Source organism: Lethenteron reissneri, chromosome 11 (assembly GCF_015708825.2).
Source record: "Lethenteron reissneri isolate LAM-NWPU_2019-01 chromosome 11, ASM1570882v1, whole genome shotgun sequence".
In the NCBI taxonomy this organism is placed as follows: domain Eukaryota; kingdom Metazoa; phylum Chordata; class Hyperoartia; order Petromyzontiformes; family Petromyzontidae; genus Lethenteron; species Lethenteron reissneri.
In genome coordinates this window covers 6862836-6884353 of record NC_083789.1, presented here as the reverse complement: position 1 = coordinate 6884353, position 21518 = coordinate 6862836, and the positions used below count along the sequence as shown (strand labels likewise).

At 52.3% G+C, this 21518-nt stretch overlaps 1 protein-coding gene across 1 annotated transcript; it reads right to left on the bottom strand.

Annotated features, from left to right (window-relative positions):
• Positions 1-297: 297 nt before the first annotated feature.
• On the bottom strand, positions 298-15612 carry LOC133341377 (galectin-3-like). The gene is made up of 9 exons (XM_061549932.1): positions 15499-15612; positions 13546-13628; positions 9313-9517; positions 8277-8408; positions 7076-7120; positions 5760-6125; positions 4776-4864; positions 3498-3669; positions 298-2971 (listed from the first exon to the last, which is right to left on the bottom strand). Exons 1-9 carry the CDS (start codon positions 15526-15528, stop codon positions 2816-2818), a joined length of 1278 nt encoding a protein of 425 aa, XP_061405916.1. The 5' UTR covers positions 15529-15612; the 3' UTR covers positions 298-2815.
• Between the last annotated feature and the right edge of the window lie 5906 nt (positions 15613-21518).

Sequence of the window (21518 nt, the reverse complement as noted above, 5' to 3'; positions counted from 1 at the left end):
CCTTAACAGACTGTTGGGGCAAGTGCTGTTAGCGAGCGCCTATGACAGCACACGAGGGGGTGGGTGGCCAGCACCACGCCCGGCCGCCTTTGTTTCCCTAGTGGCGATGTTTAGACCACCTCACCAGGTACACACACACACACGATCCGTACCTTAATCTGTGATGCATATTTATCCATTCGACACTCTTGCCCGTGACACTGGGTGCTAAGTGATCAGTGTGGGTGTGTGTGACGTTTAACGAGCTCATCAATGCTGCTGTGTCAGCATCCATTCTCACGGACACTTGGAGCGGGATCACTGTAATGGGTTTATTCAAGCAATCAAGCTGCCATTCTCTCATCACCAAAGGCGATCACAGCTCATTGCCATTCAATGTGACAGTTCGAGACGTCATCCCTTTACACGAGAACACGTGCTCGTCCCGGCACTGTGTAACAACTGCTTTGTAGCACAATCGCAGGAACCACCTCGTTGAAGAGACTCGGGGGGGGGGTGGGGGGGGGGTTTCTATGAGAATAAACTACTTGAGAAGTTTTGGGGCAATTTCTTGCCGGGGTATCATTTTTTTGTTCAACTTTGGAGAAAACACGAATGCCCGGAGAAAACCCATCGCGTGTGCCGCATTCTCCCGATTCACTGGTCAACACAAAAAAAATTCTGGCCTGGACTTTTGCAGCTGTTTTAGACTAATGGCAGGGTGCTGATTCCAAATCTGATCTCAGATTTGCTCTATCGCATCTCATTTTTATGCTATCGGCATACCCCATTTTCATTGATTTTACCCGAAATTAACTCTGTCACTTATGATTGCAAGTTGTTGCGAGTCAGTGACTGCTTTAGTGTTAAAATATGGTGCTGCATTTTTAGGATAGTGTGTTTATAATATCATTTTATGTAGATATCCACATTTATTTAATATTTTTCTTCTGCAGTTTTTATTGAAAATGCACTATTTGATATCTCAAAAACCTGATGTGATAGACAAAAACTGATGCCAGATTTGGAATCGGCACCCCAAAATTACATTAGAAACCGTTGGAATACCTTATGCCAGAAAAAGTGTGTTGACCAGTGTTATGAGACGCACTAACCCCTCCGTGATCTTTGTCTTCATGTGTGTGACCAGATTTGTGCGAGTTTATTGACACCAGGCACGAGGATGGCGAGGATGAGTCTTACTTGCCGGAGCGTCTTACAAACCACGCGTGCGCCAGATACTCGTTACTTGTTTGGAAGCTAAGCTGTGACTCAGCCTGGTTTGTACGGGGATGAGAGACTCTGCCTGAGAACACCAGGTGTTGTCAGCTTGGGTTGTGAGGCGGCCAAGAGATAGTAGCACAGAAACGGATTCGAGAATCCGTTTCTGTGTGGAGCTTTTGAGTGTTGTGCCCTCGTATTTGTGATGGGGTTTTCTCCGGTTGGTTTCCTCCCGCACGAAGCCAAACTCTCATTAAAGGAATTATCCAAAGATCCCAGTGCGGCAGGACCCTCCTGACAACGCCTCTCGAGACTCGGCGAGGCATTCCCAGGTGAACACAGAGCATCTGTTGTTGTCATTCGGGGTACCGTCGCAAACCACACTGGCGTGAAAACGAGACGCTGCGACAAATCGAGTCTCCATATTTGTCTCACCGTGGTTGCCAAGCACAGCAGCAACATCCACCCACTCGGCTGATGACCAGGTCACTCCGGAATGCGCCCGATCTCGTCAGATCTCCGAAGCTAAGCATGGCTGAGCCTGGATAGTGCCGGCGCTTGAATGGGCGACCACCACCGTGCATAACAGGTGCTATAGGCTGCCACGGGGGCCACGCGGTTGGCGGCAGAGGGCAGTTCGGCAAATTAAATTGTTGTCCCGCGTAGCTATGCATCAACGCCAATGTGCCCCACCTTTACCAACCCGCGATGACCAGCATGGTGAAGTATGGTCAACCACAACAACCCCACATGTGCAGTACAAAATTGGGGAGGTCCTCAACCACATTAACTCATCATCATCAGCCATGCTCACTCTACTGCTGGATGAAGGCCTCCCCCAAGCCGTCACCGTCCCCTGCGACGCTAACGGTGCAACGATCCATTTTGCACCAATTAATTCGTCGCTCCATCTCCACGGTGGTGGTAACCCAGTCAGTTGTTTCGCAGTGACCGCAGGTTCAGGGGGCACTCATGCTTCGCTAAAGGGATGATCGTCTTCTTGAACAGTGATAGGATCCGACATTCAAATTGGACTTTCATGGAGGGGACGGGGGGGGGGGCATTCGGGAATTATGGGCCGGAGGCAAAAAGCTGCGTGGTGATGATTTGTGGGTCAGGGTTAGAGAACCAGGGAGGGATAGGAAGGGTCTAGTGAGGGTTGACGATCCAAGGTTTTAGGGAAAAGGCTCTTTGGGTCTGTTTATCAAGAAATGATCAGAATGCCCTTGCTATGATTGGAGGCAGGGCTTAATTTCTGGGTCGCTGGGGGACGAGCGAAGGCCTCGTGTTGCTTGTCACTTAAAACATTTTACCCGGATAATCCCTTCATATGCAGCATCTCGTTTGCGATAATGCCCACGGGTGTAACAAGAGGTATACTGGATGTGGTGTGCTGGGTGCATCAATTATTTCTCGGTCGCCAACCCGGGACACGTGAAATTAAGGCCCTGGTTGGAAGTCCAAATAAAGAGAGAGCGGGGTGGGGGGTGGGGGTTAGTGGTGGCGGGGCTCTGGATACGAGTTGAAAGGCATTTGGATTGTGTTGGAGTTGGCGGTTCGGGTTTGGGTCGAAATTCAGGTTTTGGGATTGTAGGTGCAGGGCGGGATGGGAGCCCTAGAGGTCGCCCTGCCGCGCGGCTGTGAGCGTCACGTCGCCCTCCACGTGGAACGCCGTGATGCTGGCGAGCTCGCCCACGCGGTGCGCGAATTCGCACACGGGCTCGCCCCCAACCTTCAAGGCAAGGTTCGACTCCCCGCAGCTCAACTCCAGCTGTAGACAGACAGACAGAGCGGCAGATAGACAGGCAGGTGGTCAGACAGGCATAGATTCAGGATAGATAGAGAGAATGGGAAGACGGAGAGGCAGACACACAGACAAACAGAGATTCCGACTAAACCAAAACTATTCAAAATTTATAAATTATTTTTTATTCACCAGATAAAGCCCGCTGAGCTATACAGCTCTTTTTCAGAAGCGACCTGGCCACAAATGACAGCTCAACGAAGTGGCTTATCATCACGTGAAAATGTAGAGCAGCCAAATACTCTAAATGCACGTTTGTTGATTCTAAATGTGGAGGGAAAAACTGGAGGACCCAGAGAAAAATCCACGCGATCACGAGGAGAGAGACATGCAAACTCCAAATATACAGCAGCTGGCGTCAGAGGGTCGGGACCGAACCCACGACCTCCTGCATACCAGGCGAGGGAGACAACACCTCGCCACCGCGGCGCCCCAGACAGAGCAAGAGAGACCTGAGAGAGGCAGTGATATAGGACAGCGGCATCGTGCTCACCGTGAATGTCTCCCCACGAGTGAAGGGGTTGACCCCCTCTCGCTCCTCGGCCCCCCACGCACCCCCAATCTTGGCATTCCGCACAAGGGCTCCTCCTCCGTCGGCGCTGAACCGCGGGTTCACGTGCAGAGCGATGTCCTGTCCGCCTTCCCCAATGAGGTTCACGGCAAACCTGGGGGAGAGACACCGGGACACGGAGTCACGCAGACACGCAGACACGGGGACACGGAGATGCGGAGACACAGGGACATGGGGACACAGAGACATGGGGACACAGAGACATGGGGACACAGACAGAGACATGGGGACACAGGGACATGGGAACATGGGGATACGGAGACACAGGAAGATTCACTGAGTCTCAACACTTTTTTCAGGATGGTCCTGCCAGGTTTTCGCAGTAGGGGGCGATATCGCTGTGCCGAGTTCTATGCAGGTTACATTTTCAGCAATGGGATGGATGCTCTGGCCAATATCATTGAAACTGTGAATATTGCAGCTATGGGAAGAAACCGGAGAACACGGAGGAAATCCACGTACAAGAGGGGGGAGAAGATACAAACTCAAGCACACTCACACAACGGCACTCATTCACACACCACAGAACAATGACGGTCACTGCATCGCGCACTTTCAGATGCGCTTGCTGCAGCCGTCTGCAGCCGTCTGCAATGCTCTTGCTTGCAATATTTGGAAGCCCTTGGAGCTGTGCAACTTTTAAATCTAGTTTCAAAACGTATTTCTTGAGAACTACTTTTTGTGTTTAGTTTGTTGTTCTTCTCCCACACCTCCGATTAGCACGGTTGGCCACGTACGGTGCGAAAGAAGTTCAACATATTTACATACATATACTCTTGATTTGAAGCTTCCGTGGCTGCAGGAATCCATACTCTTTGGTTCTTTCGCTAAAGTCACGTAGGTAGAAAATAAAATAAATCACGACGTCCGTCATCAGATGGGAAAGCATGATGATGGACGCTTGTATTGTGCCCGAAACGTCGTGATTTATTTTATTTTATACCTACGCGACTTTACCGAAAGAACCAAAGACTATACACACACTCACTCACACAATCTGCAGAAAAGGGGAGAACGTCCTAAGTCCACGCAGAGGCGCGCCCGAGTCAAGAATCGAACCCAGGGGATTCCTGCTGCAAGGCACAAGCTGTGCGTCGCCCTGCAAGCCCCGGTAAAAGTCAAAGGCCACTACAGACGAGCGGGGAATTGGGGGGGTGGGGAGGGTCATGCGTGGGAACGCCGGGGGCTCCGTCGGTGCACCTGTTGGCTTCAGCCGGCACGGAGCCTTCCAGGGTGAGGCTCCATCCCGGGTGGAGGCCTCCGTCGATGACGCCGTCGTGCGGGACGCTCTGCGGGGGAGAGGAAGAAAACGAGTGACCAGACCGCCCCCCCCCCGACACGGAACGAGTGACCAGACCCCCCCCCCCCCGACAAATACTAAAAAAATAACTCGTTCCACGCTGCGCGCACCCGATGATTGTTAAACCCGTCCCACGTGGTTTTTCTTTCCCCTCCAACCCCCACCCACCCATCCACCTCGTTCCCTCCCCCTCCGCTCCTTTTTCCCGTCTCCCTTTGACGTCAGCTATATCCCCCCCCCCCTTAGCGTTCCCTCCCCCATTGTGAACTTTCACTTCTCTGCTAGAGGCTCTCCCCGCCTGCGTGGTGCAGAAAGCCCAATGCGGCAGCCCTCTGCACCAAGCACAGCCGCGCCGATCCCGCGATTTTGCTCGCGGAATGTTTGCCCTCCTCCCAGGGCCGGATCGAGTCGCGGGGGCTTCAGCCCAGGGGCCTGCGCCGGCTGGAGAGGCCTCCGGAGATTAGAGTGAAAAGTTATTTCATTTGTGAACGCTGAATTTTATTTGTTGTTAGTCTTGTGAAAATAAATTTTCATTTTTCTTGAACTTTGTTTTCCTTTGAAAAATATTACTGGGGGCCTCACAGTGCATGTAGCCCAGGGAACTACAACATCTTAATCCGGCCCCCCCCCCCCAACCCTCTTCTTGTTTTGTGATCGGTGCTGTGTACCGGGCTCGCGTTGAGTTCCACGTGACGCGCTAAGCAAGACATCTATAAAGGTCGCTTCTGTAAAAAAAAAAACTCTATACAGCTCAGTGGGCCTAACCCAATACGGTAAAATAAAAAAAATAGTTCACAGTTTGATTTAAGGCACGAGGCCGAGAGAGTTGCGTCGACACACGGAGCTACAACGAGTAGGTGCTCACAGCTCTCCACGTGACCCACCAACTCTACAGCAGCAGCAGCATCCGCGCTCTTCTCTCCCTCCGCATCCGCAGCGACCTCCCCTCCAGCCTCCTCGCCCAGGTCTCCCTCTGCGGCTCCACTTCCCTCGCCCCCCTGCTCGCCAGGTCCCTGTTCCTCTGGCGCTGCCTCCGGTCCGGGTTTCTCCTCCTCGGGCACCGGCTCCTGTTCTGCCTCCTGCCCAGCTCCACCTTCCTCTGGCGCGGATCCCTTCTCCTCCACCGCGGGTGCCTCTTCCTCCTTCGCAGGTTCCTCCTCCTGCTTGACGCCGGCTTCCTCCTCCTTGGCTTCGGGTCCTCCTTCCTCGGGCGTGTCAGCCACAGTCAAGTTCGACACGGCATCCTGCAGCTGCGGGCGAAACGGAGAGATGCAACAGTTTGTCGAGCACGGGGCCCAAAAGCGGGCCGGCAGATAAACGGCACCGTTCGAAGTCGTGACGGATACGGATGAGCACGTTTCTTGAATTAAACACGGTTATTATTGTTATTATTTATTGCAAAAGAGACGATGATGCTCATGATGTTGGGATGGAATTTTACAGTGGAGCAGTGCAAGTGCAGGGACACTGAAGAGCAGTGTAAGTGACCTGCAATGTGGTGAATGGGCGGGTGGGTGGGTGAGTGAGTAGGTGGGTGAAGGAGCGGTAGTGCAGCGGTTATCGCGCTGTGCTACGAACCCGGCGACCAAAGTTCAATTCTCGCTCACGGCCAACACCAGTGACGATTATCTGTACCGATCCTGGGCCTCCTCTAGGTCGACTCAGCCTCAAATGAGTACCTGGTGCGATGTGTAAAACATCGCCACTGGCGAGACAAAGGCGGCCGGGCGTGGTGCTAGCCACATCGTCCCAGGGTGCGTCGTGCCGACCTTCATAGGTGCTCACTTAAGATCACTTGCGCCCTTGCCCCAATAGTCTGTTAAAGGCTATACGGGGGTCTTTGTATTTGTGTGTGTTTATGAAGAGCAATGCAGTTCAATGCAAGATAAACTGTGTCAATGTAATACAATCTTGACTTAAAGCTTTCGTGACTGCAAGAATTCATATTCTTGGGTCTTTCGGTAAAGTCACGTAGATAGGTTCAAAGAAAATAATAAAAAATAACAGAAAACTACGACGTTTCGATTGCAACACGAGCGGTCGACTTCAAGAAAAGGGAGACGACCGCTTGCCTTGCAATCGAAATGTCGTAGTTTTGTGTTATATTTGATTATTTTCTTTGAACCTATCTACGTGACTTTACCAAAAGACCCAAGAAAAATGTAATGAAATGTTTAGAGTCCCGGTTCAATCCCGTTACCGATAAATCGCCGCTGTCCGGAGTCACTGGCGGAGGGAGTTCCTCCTGGCATCGTGAGACACACGGGGAGACACACGGAGACGGGGAAAGAGACAGAAAAATAGAGCGAGACACAGGGAGATGAGGAGAGACACACAGAGAGACACACAAATAGAGCAAGATACAGAGAGACACAGAGACACACAGGGAGATGAGGAGAGAGACACACGGAGACAGGGAGAGACACCGGGGGACACAGGGAGACAAGCAGAGATGACGCGTGTTAACCCCAAGCATTCTCGCGTGCAAACACGTTTATCTCTAAAAGAGACAAAGTTATAAAAGTCCGGGCGGTGGTGACTATATACACCGTGCGGCCTGTCACCCAGCACTGTAAAGGCAGCGAGTGTTGCTGGATCATCGCACAGATGCTGCGAATTTCCCTTCCCAAGGGCGTCGAGGTTCCAGACCCTGGCTCGCCAACGGAGGGCAGTACGGCAAATGAGGACCTCGCCAGTTTCGTGAGTACACTTTATTGGTTTGAGTCTTGCCCCATCGCGCGCGGGTTCTTTCCGGGTTTTCCGGTTTTTGCCCACGTATAAATACTCACTAATTGGCCGAAAACACCTTCATATACACAGGACCGCAGAGCTTGGCCAATTGTGGACACCGGCTTCACCGGCTTCACCGGCGTGGCTGTTGCCTTCCAGCTCACCTCCTCGCACCTCTTGAGCAATTTCTCTCTCTCTCCGAGAGGAAAGCGAAAAAAGTTGCCGCGTTTCGAAACTGTCAAGTGGCTGTCCCGTGGAATTCCGATATTCGCCGTGATTTCAAATACACCGGCACCCCCACTAAACGAGAAACAGAGAGGCCGGGATGAGTGAGTAGTGGCGGTGGGTGGGTGCCACGGTGGCGAGACGTTAACTACCTCGCCAAGTATACAGGAGGTCGTAGGTTCAATCCCGAAGCTGACGCTTGTATATTTGGAGTTTGCATGTTCTCCCCTTGGCTGCGTAGATTTTTCCTCCGGGTCCTCCAATTTTTTTCCCCCTCCACATTTACAATCAACATGCATTTCGAGCATTTGGGCTACTGTCCATTCCGCCACTTCGTCGAGCTATCATTTGTGGCCCAGGTCGCTCCTGAAAAAAGAGCTCTATAGGTAGCTCAAGTGGACCTTAGTTGGTTAAAAAAAATAAAAATGTGTCCATATTATACTCACGTCCGTACAGGCGGGGGCGAGCACTCGCAGGAGCGACACGTGGGCCGTGGGTTTCAACTCGAGGCGGTCGACGGTCTGGAGGGCGCAGCGGTGAGCGAACTCCAGCACGGGAGACGAGTCGCACAGCAGGACCTGCGTGTGGGAGAGGTCGGGAGGGTGACAGGCAGTGTGCGTGTGTGCGTGTCGAGTGGGAGAACGTGTGGTGTGTGAGAGGGAATGTGAGAGGGGGTATGAGAGGGGGGAGTAGTAGTGTAGCGGGTTCGCGCGCTGCACCCATCGATTATCTGAATCGGTCCTAGGTCGACTCAGCCTCAAATGAGTACCTGGTGCGGTGTGTAAAGATCGCCACTTGGGCGTGGATGCTGGCCACCCACCCCCTCGTGTGCAGTGCCGGCCTTCATAGCTGCGAGCTAACTGCACTTGGCCCAAAGTATGTTAAGGCTATACGGGGATTCTTTATATTTGTTTGAGAGAGTGTAAGAGTGTGTTAGGGTGCCCCCCCTCCTACCCCAACCCAATCAAGACCACTGGCCCCAGTGCCCAACATCAGCTCGAGAAACTTCACCTGCACGGTATACATGCCGCAGCCTGCGTCCACCCAACCCCCCACCCCCTCCCCCCTGAATGGCTTGAAACCCGCTAGGCCCGTGGTCTTCATTGCAAGGCCCGCGGGGCACTGGCAGCCCCTGGTGACCTTTAGTGCGGCCCCTGACGTGCAGCCCCCGACAGTACACAACACGTGAGAACATCACCCCATCATCATCATCGTGCTGATGTCAAACCCAGAAATGATGTCCAATGTGTGGCGGTCCTCACACTGATGATGTCTTATCGGCGAAAGTGCCCGACCCCCCACCCCCCTCTGAAAATTATTGAGGAACACTGCGCTAGGCTACAATCACCACTATATACATCCCCTCACAGCGTAACCATGCAACATCGATGGACACATTGATTGTTTTTCCTCCTGCACGGTATCCATGCCCGCAGCTTGCGTTCAGAGCGCTCCATTACCCCCCACGGCTCCACCGCTCACCTTGTAGCCCTCGTCGTCCACGGCGATGGACAACTTGAAGTCGGTCTCGCGGCACCACGGGGCGGCCGCGAGTCGCTCTTCGCGTCCCCACGCGCCGCCCGCGCGCGAATTGAGCACCAGGAGGCACTGGGAGCCCGAGTCGGCACCCCACCGGGGGTTCACGTGCAGAGCCACGTCCTCAGCGGCGCACAGGTTCACAGCGAACCTGGGGCAGGCGCGTGGGGGTGGGGGGGGCAGTGCCGGATTAAGCTGCTGCGGGGCTCTACATAAATAAAAAACACGTAAATATTAAAACACACATTTTTTTACTTGCATAGTAAAGAAATTGGATGTTTTCGTTTGCTATACAGTCAGATGATACGACAAATCGCTGACCTTAAACACCCAGTCGTTCGTAAAAGTTGAAGGCGGTATAGGACTATAGTAATAGAGCAAGTACAGAGTCACTGAACCGGAATTGATAGCTTGAAAACATTTAGCGCGGGGCCCTTGAAAGTGTGGGGCCCGTAGCTACGACATGTGTAGTAGCTTCTTTTGCTACGAGGATAATCCGGCACTGGGTGCGGGGGGGGGGCACACGGGGGGACACACGGGATCGAACCATCACCACTCGTCCTGCCCCCACCAGAGCCGGCCCAGCCACTAAGCGACCCTTGCAATTGCAAAGGGCCCCGTGGCCAGCAGAGGGCTCCCTAGAGTCACTGCTAGCTAGTGGGTGAAAAAAATCATACATCAAAGGGGCCTCCAACCAAATTTTGCTTAGGGCCCCCCAAGGTCTAGGGCCGGTTCTGCCCCCCACCCAGCAAATACAAAATAAAACACAATAACAGCCCTTTTGCGCATAGCGCAACAGGCCATCAAGAGTTCCCGAGGAACTGCATCGCGGTACTATCTCTCGTCCCGAGATCGCCCTTTAGATACGCCGTGAGCAATTGCTGTGACCGATGCAAGCAGCGAGACAGAGAGGCGTCAGTCAGAGCGATTTCGCCCCTTGTTAGTCACCAGTGCTCAGAGTTGATGATCTCTTTGCCATTTGTGGCGGTGAGCGATGGCCCGTCCATCGTCGTAAATCGTGGCAGTTTTGCTCTACGCCACGCGCGTCGTGGGGGTTATTTGACTGTACTTATAATACTCCGATTGATGCTCCTGCTGTTGTGGAGTGACTCATGCAGCCAGCTATGGCTGCAGGGTTTTGGTAGTACATGTTGTTTATGCCATTTATTGTGAAAATTCCGTCACAGTTCCTATGATTGCTTTTTCATTGCTTTCATAGCTTTATTTTGGTGATTTCGAAAAGTGTATTGGTTTAGCCATATTTGTTTGTTGTAGTACAGAGTTAGAGTGATGGCCTTAATCTCAGTTGTCTTGTGGTTGTTGTTGTTGTTGTTTGACTTGCATCCCACTGGGATTTTTGCACACAGCGTTGGTGTACGGTGTTTTTTCTGCAATATTTAGCTGTCTTTTCTTGGATTTTCTGTTTGCACTTAGTCACATATTCACGTTAATATGTTTTCTTGTTCATGTTTTTATTTTTTGTTTGTTGCGGTTGCACCCGATTCAAGAGCCGAATGGCTCACAGGGCTATACCTAATCAATGAACTTGAACTTATTATACTTCACCAAGATTTCGTCCAGGGCACGTCTCGGTCAACCTGCGACTCGGGCGCCGCGTGCGAGCTCTCTCCAAGGACCGCTCCGTGACGTTACTTTACCAAGGGACCCACCGTCTCGTATTCACACGCAGCACGGATCTTGAAATATCGAGTTTGGATTTTTTTTCTTCTTCTTCTTCTATTACCATATTCGAAACAAACAAAAAATTGTCTCTTCTCGCTATTTCGGTTGCCCACTCCCCTTGGTCTAGGGCGGAGTGGGTACAGAATAAGCACTCGACTCGAACCAAACGACGTGGAACGATCTAATGTGGCACGGTTTAAAAAGCGCCGTTTGCTTGAAGCGTCGCCTGTTATATGCCGCATATATTTAGCCTTTTAAGACCACAGGCTCGTTGACGGGTGTGTGCAGTGCGTTGTTAATTGCGCTTTGAGCAGCGCTGCCAAGGCGGGGAGCGAACTGCGTCTAGTCGCGTGCCAATCCACTGCTGGATGAAGGCCTCCGCCCGTGTCGGTCACGGGGGAAGAGGGGTTTGATTGACCATACTTCACCACGCTGGGCAGAGTGCGTTGGTGAAGAAGTAGGATGGGGAACCCCAGAACAGGACCGGTTCACAGAGATCACTCGCCACGGCTGGGAATCGAACTCAAATGTCGCCGGGTTCATAGCGCAGCGCGCTAACCATTGCGCCACCGCTCCACATACCCGTCGTGTATTATTGCAGATGAATGGCAAGCTGTCAAACGTTCTGAACGTGGCCTGAACGTGAGATGCTCAATAAACGTGAATCCTGCATCCTGTGGTCAGAGTAAAACCGCCATGCTTGCGTCAAGAACGCTACGCTAATCAATAATTACTCACGTGTACTGTGTATTGTTACAGTACGTTATTGGCAACAGTGGATAGTGTGGCAAAACGAATAATTGTACTCTACTCCTGTGTTCCTTCACATGCCAAAATGTAACCCCCCCACCACCACCACCCTTCACCAACCCCGCACTGAACCGCATTGTGAAGTATGTTCGAAATAACCACCACGATTCGCAAGGCGTGCGCAAGTCCTCGGGCAGCATTGAAATTGACGGACACCAGAAGATGTTACAGTGCACGCGCATGTCATCATCGCCATTGTTAGCCACGGTCAATCCACTGCTGGATGAAGGCCTCACGCATGTAACATGATTATTATAATTAGTAATGCAGTCCTAAGAATGGCATTTATCCAGGAAAGCATCGCTTGAGTTTCAAGACTCGTTTTAAGGAGGGTCTTGTTACCCTGGGTATGTTGGCCGATTGTTTGAAATAATAACAACAATCTATCATTATTATTACGATTATTTTTTTCAGTGTAGGAGTTAAGTCGAAGTACCCGGAGAAAACCCCACCACGCATTGCTATACATACGAGGAGAGGGCACTCACAAAGAGGTCGCCTACACACAACGGGCTCACGATCCCACTACTTGCCGTGTCGCCTCGTTCACCCCCCGTGGCCGCTTCGCACGCAGCCCAGCCAGGCCCGGTCAAAGGGAGGAGTTTGGCAACTCTTTCCGTGACCCACCAACCCTGGCATCTAATGAAGCGCTGGATCGGCGCGGGTGGTTTCGGGTTCGCCGTAACGGGCCTCGCGCCGCGCCCCGCGTATCACGAGGGGGTGCCATGCGACCCAGGACCGCGTCGTTGACCCTGGCCCAGTTGTCTCCCGGCGTCTTTAATTAACAAGTTGAAGCTAATGGGTCCCTGCGAGAAGTCACGCGCGGGTGAATTAATTCGCACCTGCGCGGTTTGTGTGGAACACGAGGAGTGGCATCGGGTCTGGACTCGCATCGAAAGAAAAAAAGATGATCGCGAGTTTGAGATGGGACCCGGCCCGGTCTCATGGAATTTGTAACAGGTTTCGCAGATCTGTTGCTTGATCGGATACGATTTGTATCGGATCGTGCACGAGCCTGGGGATCGGAATGGGATACAATTTTTATGAGATCAAATCACAATGGATGGATAAAATCGTTGCAGGAGCTTAATGATCTGATTTAATTGGATGGCGTACATTTCTGACAATTAGAAGAGATTAAATAAATTTAGAGTTAATCAGAGCGTGTACATATCTAATAATCCGATGAGATCCAATTACCTGTGATTGGATTTGTATCAGATGAAATTGAATACATGTATTTACGAGTCTGAGAACCAGATGGGATCATATCGAATCGGAATCGGATCCCGTCGCACCAGAGTGAATGGGATTGGCGTGCGCTTCTGAGAATCAGGACAGGATGCATTAGACGCGATCGGTCCAAGATCGGATCGTGCACGAGTCTGAGATTCCAGAGCATATATCGGATGGGATGTTGCACCGCATCATGCCCTGTGCGCATTCCCGACGAGGGCGTGGGTGTGAGATCGTGACGCGTGGCGTCACCGCTTTGGACAAGGCGAGCAGGGGAGGATGACATCGTGGATTGCACGGCCACTCATCGATCCGTTGCGGCAAAATGAACGGTTCCGCTGAAAGGTCGCCACCGACAGCTGACGGTTGACGTTATCGAAGACAATCGCGATCAAACAATACAAAAACGATATCCGATCAATCGATGAATTAGTCACGAACGATACGAACCGTTCCGAGTCCTCCGGCACGCGGCCCTCCACGCTGATCACGTAGCCCGGGTACAGACGAATCGGGAGCGACACGGGCAGGATCTGGCGGCCAGAGGGGGGGGAGGTGGAAGAAGGGGGTTTACAGGTGGGGCGGCGTGGGGTAGGTGAGCCGAGATGATGGGTGAGGAGTGTGGGGGTGAGCGACGGATCCTAGGCTCGTTCACACAACAGCATCGGCGCGTCTCGCCGTGTTTCACGACGGCCGTATCCACGGGATTTATCGGATGCACCGGAAAACAACCCCTTTAACCCAAACGTGTGCGCGCTGTCAAGAAAGTTATACGAATGTGATATTACACAAGCAGTTTGATTATACAACGCACATTCAACTTTTATCTTTAAAATACAGGGGGTGGCGGAGAATAAGGTAAAGGACATACTTGATCCCGCCATAGAAACATGGAATTTCCATCACCGATCACAGCGCAAGTACCGAAAGTGGCTAGAATTGACTTCAGCAACGTCTGAAGTTTTGCAATCATCACGATCTGGGCTCGATCCGGAATGCCGCCACCTCCCCTCTCCGACAGCGTTGGCGGGAGGGGAGAGGGGAAATATTTTCTGGAACTCGGCCCCGGATAGCTCCAGCTACCATTAAGCCCCCCACCCCCCCATAATCACTACTGTCACTGATGTATGTTAGCCAGATGAGAGCCATTATCAAGTGAAACTTGATTTATACGTTAACAAAAATTTGTGGAAATCTTATTTCATATTTGTGCTGAAACACGATGTCGTTCGTAATCACCTGTGCCAGGTGTCAATAAAGTTACACAAATGACATCGCTCTCACACAAAGCTGCCGGATTGTAAGACGCCGCACGACTTTTGCTTTAAAATAAAAGGGGAATTAGAGCGTCACGCAATCCAGATAATACGTTATATTTGTTTAATGTCAATATTATCATACACACGTACACGTATTACTAATAGCTAATACGCAGATGCTCTGTATGAATTGTATCATTGACCCAAGAGGTCTAACTTACAAAATAATAAACATCTTCCATTAAATTTCGTGTTTAAAATACGTTCTGTATATGCATGAAAATGTACAATCAATATTGCAACAGCAATTGAATACTGTATAGAATAGAAATGTGAGTATGCATTTATCTTTGTGTGTGTGTTGCACTTCATAGACCGCAGAGGAAAGCGCTGTTTGCGAGCACCTATTAAAGCCGGCAAGTCTTGTACCAGCAAGCGTCTGTGTATGACCGTTGAACTTCTTTCGCACCGTACGTAGCCCACCGTGCTAATCGGAGGGGCTCTATGCGGGTGTCTGGGTTCGATTTCCCGACCCAGTCCTCGGCCTCTATCTCCCTTAAGTCCACCCAGCATTGCAAGTGAGCGCTTTGCCTGGCGGCAGTGTCTCAACATCAGCACTGGGGGATACAAAGGCGGTCGGTCGTCATGCCTAGTCACACTACCCCTGCAGTTGCGTTGTCGTGCGGCCCTCAGTAGCTGATCGCGAACAGCGCTTGCCTCGTAATAAGGGGTGAGATTGCGTAAATATAAATGTGTCGTTAACCCCACCACCACCCGACACAGCCAATTAGCAAGGTCCGTCACGAAAACAAAACGTGAGGAATAGTGACTACCATGGGAACCTCATTTGCCAGTAAAAATATGATAATTGTTTTTTTTTTTGTTGCCAGATAGAAGGGTAAAAAACCAATCAGCACGGCCGTGTGTTGCAGAGTAAATCCACTACATTTACCATTCGACTACGACGTTTCGCTGGTGATTACAACCAGCTTCATCAGGCCATTTGCCGGAATTATGAACAATATCGGTGGCGAAAGCGCTTGTCTCTTTGCGCCGTGCTATGGCGATGCGTGGTGGTAGCTGGTGATGAAGAGTGGAGTTTGTCTGGCGGGATGAATGCGTGCGCCCAGGTTCGGAGTCTCACCGGGTTCTCCATGACTGTGCAGGTCTCCATGGTGCCAAGGCGAGGTTCCTCCTTCTGCTGCAGCGGCCTCGAGTTGAGCGTCTATATCCTGGGCTCGAACCTCCTCCTCCCCCTCTCCTCCCCCCCCCTCTCCTCCTCCTCCCTCCATCTCTCCCTACATCTCTCCATCCTTCCCTGTGCCAAGTCTCCCACTATCTCCCCCCTCCTCCCTCCCATCGCCCCACCCTGCTTGGCCTGGCTCTGGATCTCTCCATCCCCCTGCGTCTCACCCTGCCTGATCTTTCCACGTGATCCCCTGCCTCCCTGCCCATCCTCCGTACTTGTATATCTGGCAACGTTGAGATCTCGCTTTCCACGTAACACATCTCCATAAATCGCTACATCCCTACATCTCACCCTCTTTAATATTTGTCAAAATCTCTTCCTATCTCACCAGATCAGCCTCAGCAGGGCTCTCCCTGACCAATACACTCATGCGTCTTTCTGCCTCCCCGCATGTCGCCTTGCCAGCTATTCAACGCGTCTCTTTTCCCATCGCTCGCACTCCCTGCCCCCGCTTAATTTTCCCATCTCCAATTCCCAACTTCCCTGCACGCCTCCCTGCTCAATCTTTGCCTCCTGCGAGACGTCGTGCAACTACCCCCATTGGTATCACCCCGCAGCCTCCCTGCATCTCACCCCTGCCCATTCCATAGTTCAGTGTCTTTCTGCCAGGCTCCCAGGCCTCCCTGCTCAATCTTTGCCTCCTGCGAGACGTCGTGCAACTACCCCCATTGGCATCACCCCGCAGCCTCCCTGCATCTCAGCCCTGCCCATTCCATAGTTCATTCTCTTTCTGCCTGGCTCCCAGGCCTCCCTGCATCTCAGCCCTGCCCATTCCATAGTTCATTCTCTTTCTGCCTGGCTCCCAGGCCTCCCTGCATCTCAGCCCTGCTCATTCCATAGTTCATTCTCTTTCTGCCTGGCTCCCAGGCCTCCCTGCATCTCAGCCCTGCCCATTCCATAGTTCATTCTCTTTCTGCCTGGCTCCCAGGCCTCCCTGCATCTCACCCCTGCCCATTCCATAGTTCATTCTCTTTCTGCCTGGCTCCCAGGCCTCCCTGCTCAATCTCCCCTTGCCGCCCTGCATCTCCCATCCCTGCATCCCCCCTCCCCTCCCCAGAAATGTTCTGCATCTCTGCTGCGTGTTTCTCTCTCCCCACCACATCTCCATCACTCCCCACCCTCGCTCTTTTTCACTCTCCCTGCACTTTCCTTGCAAACTCACCACCAGCCCCCCCCCCTCCCCTCCTCCACGGTCCACGCACCCCCCTCCTCCTCCACCGCTGACCGCATTCACCCCCAGCAGCAGCAGAGGAGGAGGAGGAGGAGGCGAGAGAGGCGGTCGAGGTTGGTGCAGTGACGCGTCGCGCTGCTGCCGCATGCAGCACCGAGCGGAGCCACCCCCCACACGCGCACTGCTGCTGCTGCTGTATGCGGGTGTGAGTGTGTACGTGTGTGTGAGTGTGTACGTGTGAGTGTGTACGTGTGAGTGTGTGTGAGTGTGTGTGAGTGTGTACGTGTGTGTGTGCGTGTGTGTGTACGTGTGTGTGTGAGTGTGTACCTGTGTGTGTAAGCGTGAGTGTGTGTACGTGTGTGTGTGTACGTGTGAGTGTGTGCGTGAGTGTGTACGTGTGTGAGTGTGTGTGTACGTGTGTGAGAGTATGCGTGAGTGTGTACGTGTGTGTGAGTATGCGTGTGTGTGTACGTGTGTGTGTGTGAGTGTGTGCGTGTGTGTGAGAGTATGCGTGTGTGTGTACGTGTGTGTGTGTGAGTGTGTGCGTGTGTGTGAGAATATGCGTGTGTGTGTACGTGTGTGTGAGTATGCGTGTGTGTGTACGTGTGTGAGAGTATGCGTGAGTGGGGAGCGGTAGTGCAGCGATTAGTGCACTGCGCTACAAATCCGGTGACCCGAGTTCGATTCTCGCTCACGGCCAACACCAGTGACGATAATCTGAACAGGTCATGGGCCTCCCCTAGGTCGACTCAACCTCAAATGAGTACGTGGTGTGTAAACATCGCCACTAGGGAGACAAAGGCGACCGGGCGTGGTGCTGGCCACCCACCCCCTCGTGTGCCGTGCCGGCTCTCATGGGTGCTCGCTAACAGCACTTGCCCCAACAGTCTGTTAAGGCTACACGGGGGATCTTTGTCTTTGCGTGCGGGTTGGAGCGGAGACGCAGTGGTTAGCGCACTGCGCTACGAATTAAATTCCCGGCCACGGCCAACAATTAGTGGCGGGTGATATCAGCACGGGTCCTGGGCATACCACAAGCTTCATCGCATCGGACTTAGGTCGATTGAGCCTTAAACGATTTGCTGTTGTGTATATAAACATCAGCACTCTATATACAAAGGCGGCCAGGCGTAGTATTATAGCCTTAATAGGTGCTCGCTAACGAAGAGCACTTGTCCCGATATAAAGGTTATACGCACTGGAATGTGTCCTTGTTATGAATGTCTTTGTAACTTGATCTTTGCAGAATTGCTTATGTGTGTGATTTAGGTTATTTTAGTGCGTGTCACGTGTACAAGATGAGTTGCGCCCTTGCACGAGCCACGAGGTTCTGGTGTTAACGCTCGGTCTCGAGTCAGCTCGTGGAAACGCCACGTTCCTATGACGAGGCCCAGTTCGCCCGTATATAATTAAACGCAGCAATGTTGATTTTCAGTGACTTCACCACTTGTTGACCCTCGATTCGGAATTCACGATGATGATGATGATGAATACACGATGGTGCTTAACATGATAATTGTCGTGGTGGTGGTAAAGACGACCGTGATGACTGTTCAGGCTGGTGGTGGTGGTGGTGACGATGGTGAAAAGGTGACAGTGGTTAAAAATTATCAAGCCCAAGTTTATTGTTTTTTAACCAGGTGGCGAGAACTCAAGAAACCAGGGTGAGTCCAATTTGCAAGAGTGACATGGGGCATTAATCTGCCAGTAGGGGGCGATGTTTGCTGCTGTGTGTATGTGTGTGTGCATGGGGAGCGGTGGTATAGCGGTCAGCTCACTGCGCTACGAACCCGGCGACCCGAGTTCGATTCCCGCTCACGGCCAACAACAGTGACGAACAGGTCTTCGACCTGGTGCGGTGTGTAAAACATCACTACTCGGCCGGGCGTGGTGTTGGCCACCAACCCCCTCGTGTGCCGTGCCGGCCTTCATAGGTGCTCGCTAACAGCACTTGCCACAACAGTCTGTTAAGGCTACACGGGGGATCTTTGTCTTTGTGTAGAATACCCAATGGAGTAATTTGCGGTGTCATTTTCGAATTTGGCAAATTTGGACCCTGACGCCGGCACACAAATGGCCTACTTTTACGAATGACGTCAAGAGATCTTTAACGTCCAATGTGAAGCAGACGGCGTGTAGTATTGCTCCGATTTGATCAGGGCGGCCGATGGCATTGAACTGTGAACAAGCAGCGAGCGCGCTACCATTAGGTCGCGTCACTGCCCTGATGATTGTTGTGATGATGATGATCGTGGTGATGATAATGACCATAATGACTGATTACCTACGAATCAAAAAGTCGCCCGTAGGCCACTACGAGCCGAGACATCGCACCCATGAGCGGGAGAGCCGTCCAGTGTTCATATCCACATGTGATTTCCTGCTCACATGAGCGTCGATGTGGTGCTCATCTCATGTTTATAGCCCTGAACTAGTGCCGATTTCATATTCCTATGACGGGAACCAGTATGTCAACCAACCACTGTTGAATTCCCCAGAAAGTGGTACCTATTTCGTGATTTTATCGACCCCCCCTCGGAAGAATGATGGGCTGAGTCAACCCTCCAACCAGGATATGAAATCTCAACCTTTTGATTGCGAGCCGCTCGCTCTACCCCCGAGCAAGCCACCTGTGCGACCTGACAACAACAACAACAATACCAACAACAACAAGTGCCGCTATTATAGAGGGTCCTCGTGGGGCCTCGGGGCGAGATCCAAACATGAGCGCTAATAACGCGTGGAGGTCGAACAAGTGCACGTAGTGGTACATGTGTAGCGATACAGCGCCGACTGCCGTCCAGCAGCGGCAACTGCGGTGGACAGTGAGTGCACACGCCGCCGAGCAAATACACGGTGTGTGTGCCGGCAGGGCGGAGGAACTGGGGCAAGGGTCACGGAAGACCTCATCGGGAAGCCCCCTGGAACCCTCTGGTGGGTTCGAGAAGGGAATAAAAGCAGCGGAGAGCCCGAGAGCTCCGGACTGCCGGTTCTGGGAGTGGACTCGTCTCGTCTTCACCGTCGTCGTCGCCGCCTTCGCCTGATCATTGCGTGGCCGGACAGTTGTTGGCCGTCTCGGTCGACGCCGTCGATGTCTAGGCCGGGCTGTATGGCAGCGTGGTCATGGGAGAGGAGGCCGGAGTTGGTATAACGGAATAATGAGAGAGAGAGAGACGATGCCTACTGCAACTACCTCGTCTCCGACTGAGTGTGTGCACCACACACACACACCGAGGAGGACGCTACACATGTGTAGTGTACTAATTTAGAGACACTAGTAGGAGGCGTTATCACAGCCATAGGGGATAACTCCATACCAGGTCGGGACACCGGGTCGGGACAGCCAACATGCTTCCAGACCCACAGCTTGAAGAAGCGAAGACCGTGACGACGGCAACACGGCGAGTTCCATTCCCGATGGCAGCAGCCCCGACTGTGAGTCGGAACTCGCCTTTTATTCTCCCCAGCGTGGCCAGGCTCCGCCCTCGGCCACGCCCCCTTCTGGATCCCCCAGAAGGCTCCGGGCTTGGCCCACGGGTCCAACTGGTAGAACGCGCTGCTACCCATAATTCCATTGTCTACCAATCTCCCAGCGCCACGCGCTACAGTGACTCATTCAATGTCACTACATCTGTATACATATTTTGTATGTATAATGGATGCCACGTGATCTTCCCCAGCCGCGAGAGGCAGCTACATTCACCAACTATTTGAAGAAAAAAACATTCTGGGATCGAATCACGAAGAAGGCGAATGTGATTGACCCCCCCACCCCCTGTATAATTTTGGATCATCGGCCATGATCGATCCACTGCTGAATGATGGCCTGAGAAGCTCTACTTGGATAATAAATCCCAAACCAGTACGCAGTGTGAGGTGAGACAAACTGTGCTCCCTTCACCAATCCACACTGACCAGCGTGGTGAAGTATGGTCAAACAACCTACCGCCCGCATATATATATATAATTCTTAATCTCAGCCGGAATAGTCCGGAACGCTGTTTTTTTATTATTTCGACCAGGCCAGATCCATCTCGCCTTATCCTGACCTCCGAATAAGTACACACGTGTTCGCAAAACTACAGCAATGTAGCGGCTATGATAATAAAAATAATAATCATAATTCATGTTCACTGTGGCGCCTTACGACCGATAATATAATTCTCCCAAATTCCAAGCCAACCTCGAGTCGAGCGGCGTTTCGTAAAATATCGAGAGACGAGGAGGGCCCTGCGGCCAACGTCAACATCGTTGCACACATTGCCACACTGCCACGCGCGTCACGGCTAATCACGCGGGCGGCTCACGTTGCGCGCACTACGCTCTCGACCGCCACCAATTACGGGATACATAATGAACACCTTCTAACGTTGAAATCCTTACCTGACCCCTCCTCCCCTCCTCCTCCTCCTACTACTACCCCACCCCCCACAAGTATACAGACACGGACAGCCGTAAACGTGTTGAGCAGAGTGAGAGAAGGTGAAGAATAAGAAAATACAAGCAACCCCAAAAAAATGTGTTCGAGCAGAAAACCGCTACGAACAAACAGAAAGTGCCCACCAGACGAATGAATCTCCGTCGGTCATCTTAGTGAGCAGCCGTAGCCTCACTGCTCCCGGCCCTCACTGACCCCCCCCCCCCACCCCTAATTATATAAATCAGCGTTGGTCATCTCAGTAGCCACCACCAGTACGCTCCCGCTGCCGCCAGACCCAACTACCTCCCACAGACAACCCCCCTC